Below are 8995 nucleotides of genomic sequence, written 5' to 3' on the forward strand. Positions count from 1 at the left end.
AATATGCAGCATATCTTGTTCAAACTAAATGACTGGGCGCCCTGAGCCTGTTCTCATAGTAAGGGATTGTAAATTATGGAAAAGTGCATCCACACGTTTGCGATTCAGCATTCACAGTCGTGCAATTTTGCAGATTTGTGGTAAAAAAAATAGCCAATTTTTCTGCACAAAACACATCTCATTCACCTTAAATTGGTAGTAATTTATAAATAGGTGATAATACAGGTAAAACAAACAGCATAGCCCACCATTTTTATGTTTATGTCTTTATGCTTCACTGGTAATGTTTTTTCGCACTTTGGCGGTCCTTGCATGCAACATCGTCACTGTGAAATGCGCTAGCCCATAACTCATATCATTCATTAGTGGTGAGTACGTATACATGTGATCATTCAAAATGGGTTTAATACTTATTTAAGGCTTAAACCAGGATTGATGCATTTACTTTGTGGCAGTTGAAGAGTGAGGGCTCTAGAGATGAATCTAATCTAATAATTCACTGAAGTATTAGTCACTTTTATTGCAAATTTTGATCGAAAACAGGAGGAGAACGTCAACGTCAAGGTAGTAGGATAATTTGGAGGGGTAGGAGCTAGCTAGACATGTTTATGCACGTATATCAATTAATCGCGGATTTTCGCCATCTGCTGGTAGTCCCGCGAAAAGCAGGGATCTGCTGTACAGTATATATTTAAGCACACAGCTTCCAATATACTGTAGCTGCATGAGTCAAGCAGGGTTAGGAATAACTGCAGCTGGGTGTTTGTCTTATACATTTTGTTCACATTCGTGTGAAAGAGTCCCGTGAGCGTGAGTGGGCGCGTGAGTGAAAATTGTAAAAGTATGAGCTTGTTAATTTCGCCTTGTTGTGGTTTGGAGGGATGTGGCGGAGAGGACTCAAAATAGCGGATCAGGACTGGCAGAAATCTTGCAGAATTCCATCTCATCAGCTCTCAGATCTCTCTCTCTCTCTCTCTCTTATGTCTGCAAACACTATGAAACTATTCTCATATTTAACTCATTTAGTTTGTTCATTCATCTTCTTAATTACTTGCGTCCTCGTGTGTGTTTTTCATACAAGTTGCGTCACTCTGGAACAAGCAGCAAGTGTGGCCAGCTCAGATCCATAAGTGAAAACAGAATGGGGAATGCATAGGAAAAACAGGCATTGTTTTGCAATACTAATTGGGAACAATACTGAATGAGAGCTTCCTTAGCAAATGCAGCAATGGGCCATATCTTTTATTTGTGACACACAGTCGTGTCTATTTTACGAAAAAATGAGGGCAGTCAAATGTTTACGTTTGAAATATGCCAATTTTTTAAGAGAATTTTATGAACAGGAAGATAAATGCCAGGAAGTTTGCATACTTTTGTATTGACCTTTGTGTTTCACCTTAAAAACTGTTTCTTGCCTACAACCTCACATGTGTTACTGTACAGTTGTTTTTTTCATGTTGACATAATGTGTTAACACATGGGCCTAAAATTTCATCTAATCACATGAAATAAAGTGTATTATTTTGAACTCAAATTGTATCCAAATATAAAAAAAAAACATGGAGATACCATTATATGAAGCCAATGATTAAAAAAATCAAATCGTAGTCAGAGTGAGTACACGTCGGGGCCATTTAAAGTGATTCAAATGACTTAAACAAACATCTAAGGAGGATAAATTGATAAGTGAGAGAATCTAGAGAAAGGTATTTCGTGCTTAAAGCACCCAAACAAGCACAAATAGGGGCTACAACATCTTGGACGCAGTCGTTGTGGTATGTTTAAACGAACACACCCTTCCAGTCTGCCAAGCAGGAAGAAACACACTCAGCTGGGCATTGTGTCCAAGGGTGCATGCCACTTAGCCCTTAGTCTTTTCACACACACACACGCACATACACACACACACGGCGCCGGGCTCTCGTGTTTCCATGGCAATCTGCACCAGCGATCTTCCCACGGTGGCTGTGGAACCCGACGACTGAGTGTTGCACAGAAGCGCATGTGTGAATGAATGGAGCTCGCTTCATGCGTGTGTGTGCAAAGAGAACGCTGGCCTGTCGAGTGAAGAAGCAGATGTTCAGACACTCACTGGACTGATAGCACTCTTGACCCTTAGTGTCCACTACCTCTGTAGGCTGCCATCTTGCTTTGCTTTCACACTTGCCACCTTGACTCCTGCCCTGCAGCTAAAACCATTTTGACAGAGACATCCCGCCAAACAGCTGCATAAGAGCCATAACAGAAGATCCAACATTTTTCCCTTTTACACAGACCCAGCTAAGCGGCATGTTGCAGGGACAGTGATGATCGCTTTTAACGCATTAAGGCAGTTCTGTCGCAGCATTGCAGAATATCCTTACACACTGGCGTCACCCCATTTCAGCATTTTTCCGCCTTTTTATGTTGGTGCTGTTTATACAGAACAGCTGTGGGACAAAAGTTGACCTGGCAATTTTCCACTTACAGAGGTAGTATCAGAGCCATAAGACGCCTTGTGTGTCACTGTCTGTGCGACATCATCACGCATGTAATTACCTGATTGTGAAACGCCGTGTCGCCGTGTAGAAGCGCACACATATCTCGCTATGTTCTATGTAAGCCGCAAAGGTAGAAATGGTGGTGGATCTACTGTTACAGCTTGAATGCTGCAATTTAGCTAGACATCTGTGTAAAACAGGCTTCTTACACCTACTCCATAGGTGACAAATTGGCATTTTAATTTCCTTCTGGTGCCATTTATATGGAACAGAGACACTGAAAAAAGTCGAAAAAATACACTACCGATAAGGTATGGAAAGACAAAGTCAAGCTGGAAATTTCTCATCATCTAATGCAGTTTCAGAGCGCTAACAGAGGGAGAGGGGCATGGATGCCTGAAGGGAATGCATAAGGCCAGGGAAAGAGTGTGCCACTCATTTCTCCCACCCTGTTTTGAAATTGCCACTGTCTTACTGTATGTCGTCATTTGTGTTCGCTTATCTGATCACGAGAGGCCGTGTGCACACACTAGCCGGCAATACCTTGCTTTGTTGGGTTCTGTGTAATCGGAAAAGGTGGATGAACGCTAGATCGACTGTTACTTTGTTAGTCTGGCGTGGCAATTTTGCAAGATCTCCGTGTAAAAGGTGGAAAATCGCCAGGTCAGTTGCATTATGTGGTTGCATTTGTACTGAACAGCAAAAAATAAATGGCACCAACACAGAAAAGGGGGACAAAGTTGACTTGGCAATTTTCCACCGAAGGAAGTTGTATCAAAGCCGTAACAAAGGGGGGAGACATGTGTGTAAGGGAATGGCCCAGTGCCGTAACAGGGGTGTGACAGTCACTTCTCCTAATCTGTTGTATTGAAAACAATTGTCACTGTCCAGCAAGTATTTCATATAAAGCATGTCATTATCAGACTGTGGAATGTGGTGTGGTTTTGCAAAAGCGGAGTTGTCTGGGGTCTGTGTAAAAGGCAAAGGTGGTAAATGTTACTTTACTGGTTCTAATGTGGCAATTTCGCAAGCGCTCTACTTTGTCATCCCCATTTTCTACTGGTGACATTTACGCAGAGCAGCAGCACGCGAAAAAGGCAGGAAAATGTCGGCTTTAACAGGAGGAAAAGGGGTTTTATATAGTGGAATGAACAAACCACCATCTTTTTCTCACCGATAAAAACACTCACACATGCAGAAATGTGATCTATCCATCACGCAGGTGATGGAGTCCATCATGCTCCATCATTCCCACACTCCTCACCTCTCTCCACCACAAATTAGTACCGCCATTGTTCTACACGAACACACAATTGAAGCAACATGAGAAGAAAGAAGGAAGGAAGAGAGCAGGATGAGACTGAAGGCTAATTGACGGAGGGCGACTGAGCAAAGGGGTGGAAGGGACAGGGTGGTGGTGGTTGTTGAGGGGGGATGTGACAAGCCGGGGAAGGCCAGATTAAAGGGAGGGAGGAGGGACATGGAAAGGAGGCGTCTGGGGGGAAGAGAGAGAAGGAGGGATGGAGCCAAAACTGGCAACCCTGCTCAAACTGCCAAACGTTGTCACTGGGTGGCTGTGACAGGGAGAGGAGATGCCAGAGGGAGACAAATAGAAGCTTGGGAATTCTTGCCACTTTGTCATGGGCCCTCGGGGGTCGATCAAGTGGCACCAGCACTAACCAAGTAAAGGAGAGGGAAGACAGACGGGTGGAAGGAACACTTACTCAAACAGAAGGCTTCTTATAAGGAGGAGACTGGTCCAGCGGGAGGCAAACCATCAGCGTGGCGCCCTCCACGAGCAGAAAGGAAGAAGAAGAGCATCTGCCGTGTGGTGATTCCTCGTACAGGGCCGGCGAGATGAAGAGACCTCACGACTACAGCTCCGAGGAATCGGACACGGACGAGCTGATTGACGTGGGACAAGAGGACAGCTACTGGTGAGCATCCACTGCCTTAACACACCTGACATAGTGACACAGGTACATGGAATGAAGAAAAGCCAGCGCAAAATTGAGATAAGTTGGTAAAAATGACTAAAAGGCAAGATCAGTGACTCTTGTGCTGTTACTTAGTTTTAACTACTGGTTTTGAATTACGTGAACTCAAAATAATAATAATAATGCATTAAAACTGCGTAATCCATCAAACCTGAAATTACAAAAGGAAGAAAAATATTAACTGCATTAAAAACACATTTTAACTCTTAATTATTTGTATTTTTTTTTTCTTTTATGCTGATTTCTTTCTCCGTAAACATGTACGCTTCTGATCACATTAGGTGCCCATGCACACTTAATGAGATGCAATACAAGCACTATATCATTTCCAATCAGTAGATGTACACTACATCATACTGAGGGGTGTTTATCATTTTTCGACCCACTGGGGTTGGTATAAAAGGTCAGCCAAACACTAGAAACAGCTCTTAGGATGATGCTAACTGTACTTAACTACTTATATAATTAAATATGACACCACCGCAAAACACCAGCACAATAATAAGCATACTATATTCAGTGAATATTGCTCAAAAATGAGAATTATTATCTTTGTAAAGGCAGAATTTTTGATGGATAATTCTTGTATTGGATGTGTTTCTAGTCATACGCATGGAAAAACATAATAAATATAAAAATAGGAGGACACACAGGCCGTGAAGCATAATGACTAAATAAGTAATATGTTGTATTGGAACATACTGTGGGGATTATCACAAGCGGACCGCCTGCGACAGCGTCACTCGTCACGGACAAAACGATTCCAACTTATTTGTCAGCGTGTGTTTGCATTCGCAGGAATTCTGGCGACACCACAGGGCCCTCAGCGAGGCTGTACGTGACATGAAAGACGGGCCGCGGGGTCAATCAAATTGCCGCGTGACATGCGAACAGAAGACAGTGCCGGTCCTTTCAAGTGGGAGCCATCAAACGGCGACCTAAACAAAACCACACGGCTAAATTGGCAGCGGTAAACGTCTAACAAAAACACAATGGGGACAAAGTTGGCGCTCGAATAGCTGTCATGACACTCCCGTGAAGAGAGTAGAGCGTGCAAACAAACATGTACGGAGCTGGGATTGTGGCCCATTTGAGCGAGCGCAAGGCCCGGAGGCTCTATAATCATCTACATAAACACTTTTAAGCCAAACAGCGCTAGTCGTCCCTCTCCGGAGGCCAACAAGATGTAATCCAATTGAAGAGCTCTGATGTGCCATCCTGCCTCTGCGCCATATTAAAAGACGGGGTAATCAGAACAATATGTCGACTCACCATTTATTCTGCTGAATCATGCAGCCCAGTCACCGGGTCCATGTCCCCTGGCAGCGCTTCACAGATTCTGGCCCGAAAGAAGAGAAGGGGGGTGAGTGCATTAAAGCCTTAGGCCTGACTTTATAGTCTGAAATGTGGTTGAACACTGGTATTTTTAAAAAATGTACATTTGTCTACAACTTTGACTTTTTTGGAAAACAACCAGTAGAATGAAAGCTCGCTAAATTTGATATTCACGCTACATTAATGATTCCCATTTGATTTGTTATTGTTATATTGTGTCTTTTCCTGAAGAGACTTTCGTTTGGCTGAAAAGTTGACGCTATAGTGCCACCAGGGTTGCCAACAAATGCTTATTACTGTGAGAAGATTTTCTCAGCCTAGAATGGGGTCAAATCTAATTTTACAAAGGGTTTGTGGTCAATAATCTACATATTCCACTGCTGTTGTTGCCATGTAGATCATCGAGAAGAGGCGCAGGGACCGGATCAACCATAGCCTGTCTGAGCTAAGGAGGCTGGTACCAAGTGCCTTTGAGAAACAGGTAATGCCTCAAGACGAATAAGTTGAATTATTTAAGAGTTAGTCGTCTTTTGAAACGTCAATCTGAATTTTTTTGCGATGGGTGGATACTTTTTGACAGAGGATAACATTAGATTTGGGTGAGAATTCACATATTGACGTAATTAACAATTTCGCAAAGAACTGTATCCAGTTTGAGCAAAATCTGGTACGTGTATGCAGAGTACAAAGCTGTAATGTAAATCCTAGCTTAATCTAATTCTGATTCAGATCATGCATTTGGCAGCAAAACAAAGATCAGCATGGGAAATCCCACCTAACATGTTCAGACACTGAAATCTCAGTCAAATCTCAACAGATTATGTTGCAATTTGTAGTACTTTACTTATACTGTATAAGATCTTATTGCATTATGTCCCATAAAACAAGAATCCGTTACGGATCAGAGGAACTGGAACCTTTTACCTTTAAGGTCCAGCGTCCCAGTTGTTGAGCCTTGGTGGAGGTCTGCAATTGTTTGTTTTCCAAATAGAATCATTGAGGGTTTTGTGTTCAGGGCTCCTCCAAATTGGAGAAAGCAGAGATTCTGCAAATGACTGTAGACCACCTCAAACTTCTGCATGCCATGGGTGGCAAAGGTAAGATTTTGCTCACTCCTTCTTGAAAAAAAGAATATTTTCTGCTGTTTTTCTTCATTTTGGTCACCCAATTTGTGGCAGGGTACTTTGACGCGAGGGCCCTGGCAGTGGACTACAGGACTCTGGGCTTCAGGGAGTGCGTTGGAGAGGTGGTGCGGTATCTCAGCACCCTTGAAGGAGACTCCCCAGACCCGATAGGAGCCCGCCTGGTCACCCACCTCTCCCACTGTGCGAGCGAGCTGGACCCCCTTCTCCTTCAGTCGCCCCCAAGCTCCGCTTTGCCCTTCCCTCCTTGGCCCTGGGTGTCCTTCCCGCAGATGTCCCCCACCCTGCCACCCGCCTCCGCCTCCCCGCCGTTCCCCAGCGGACGAAGGGATCTCGCCCTGATGGGGAGTTACCCCCCACCCACCTCCCTCCGCCTCGCGCCGCTGGTCGGCTGCCAGCAGGGGGTGCCACCTCTCCTCGCCCCCACTGCGCTGGCCAGCGTTCACAGGCTGCCATCCCTCACCACGTCCCCGTCTTCAGGCCCGTCCAGGCCGACCCAGGCGTCCCCTCACAGCAGGACCTCGCCTCTTCCTCCCGCCCCTTCCGCTTCCTCTCCACCCACCGCACCACCCCTCATCTCTTTCAGACCGTTTGCACCTCTGGGGTCTCCCACAGTCCAACGCAGGGGCTTGAGCGGCAAGTCGGGCCAGGGATGGGCGACTGAAATTGGAGCTTTTTGAAGACTTTGATAAAATCCCAAATGAACTATGCAGAAGCGGACATTTGAGGACAGTCTGTGTCTTCTTGAAAGACTCTACAAGCCATATCAGACTGAACCTCTCAGATAATGACAAACAATGACGATTAACGAATAGAAGAATGTTCAACAGAGCCATATGTGGATGTTTAACTCAGAGCATTGACTTTTCAACTGTGACGTTTGCATTAGTTCCCAAAATCATTGATACTTAAGATTATTGTGTATGGCAAAGAATGTTTTGGATAAAAAAAAAATTCCATAAAGACAAAGTGCCTTTAACTTTTGATTGTGTTCATTATTGACATGTGTTTTTACCTCCACCAAGGCTTTCCACCACTGAGTTTAACCTCATACTACACAATTTTTTTTCCTATATATTTTCTAATTTCTTTTCAATATAGCCCTAATACTAGTGCAAGCCTCCATCTTAACCTGCTTAATAGTTTGACTTTATTCTCACAAAAAATGGCATTGCTCTCACTATATTTCAACTTTTTTTTTGTAATACTTTATTCTTGTGATAAAACAACTCTATTCTTGTCAAATTAGGACTTTTTCTTGAAATATTATGACTTTATTCCTTTTTTTTCAGTGTGGCTCCAATACCCTCATCTTAACACAGGTATAAGTTTACTCTTGTGGTATTATGTCTACCTCGTAATTTTACAACTTTTTTTTTTTTTTTAGTAATTTCCTGAGTTTATTGTCCTATTATTCTGACTTTTTTCACAATATTCAGATTTTTTTTCCACAGATTTATGACTTTTTGCTGTAATGTTTAGACATTATACGCATAGTGTTTTTGTGTGTGTCTCGAATATTCCTTCACCGGGTTACAATAAAACTAATTAACTGGTGTCCATGAAACTGAATGAACTAGTGGGGTAGGTGGCAAGGAAGACTGCATTAAATTCTGGATGCATCTTATTTAATAATGAGAGATTTGTTAACATTTTCCTTCTAACCCTTTTTTGGCAAATGAGTACCATTGAATGTGTGCAACGTGGTGCAGACCTATATTGGGATTGTTGGGCCTTGGTGGAGTCCATCAACTGTAGTTTTTGACAGTAAATACAGCCGTCAATACTGGTAAATCTACATGTTAACTACCCGAGTCTCCCTATTAGTGTTGGGTACAAAAACTGCAAGCTCTATGAGGAGGAAGAGGGGGCAGGTGATGTTTCTGGGATGCCACAACAGGGCAAACGCATCCATGACATTGTCCTGCACTTGGCAGCCCCCCTGTAATTATGGTATGTTTCCACTCATATCAGCATCATTCCTCCGTTGCCCCACTCTTCTTCTCCAATCCTGTGGTCTACCAGAGGATATCTTCTCTGC

At 43.5% G+C, this 8995-nt stretch overlaps 1 protein-coding gene across 2 annotated transcripts; it reads left to right on the forward strand.

The window, feature by feature from the left end:
* The first annotated feature begins 3989 nt into the window (after positions 1–3989).
* Positions 3990–8607, forward strand: heyl (hes related family bHLH transcription factor with YRPW motif like). Of its 2 annotated transcripts, XM_054763436.1 has the most exons (5): positions 3990–4417; positions 5774–5840; positions 6210–6293; positions 6828–6909; positions 6991–8601. In XM_054763436.1, the coding sequence occupies exons 1-5, from the start codon at positions 4338–4340 to the stop codon at positions 7632–7634; spliced, it is 957 nt and encodes a 318-aa protein (XP_054619411.1). In that variant the 5' UTR covers positions 3990–4337; the 3' UTR covers positions 7635–8601. The 2 variants fall into 2 exon arrangements, with proteins under 2 accessions (XP_054619411.1, XP_054619412.1); XM_054763437.1 differs by having other exon boundaries at positions 3990–6110; positions 6991–8607.
* Positions 8608–8995: the final 388 nt, after the last annotated feature.

Source organism: Dunckerocampus dactyliophorus, chromosome 20, assembly GCF_027744805.1.
Source record: "Dunckerocampus dactyliophorus isolate RoL2022-P2 chromosome 20, RoL_Ddac_1.1, whole genome shotgun sequence".
In the NCBI taxonomy this organism is placed as follows: Eukaryota; Metazoa; Chordata; class Actinopteri; order Syngnathiformes; family Syngnathidae; genus Dunckerocampus; species Dunckerocampus dactyliophorus.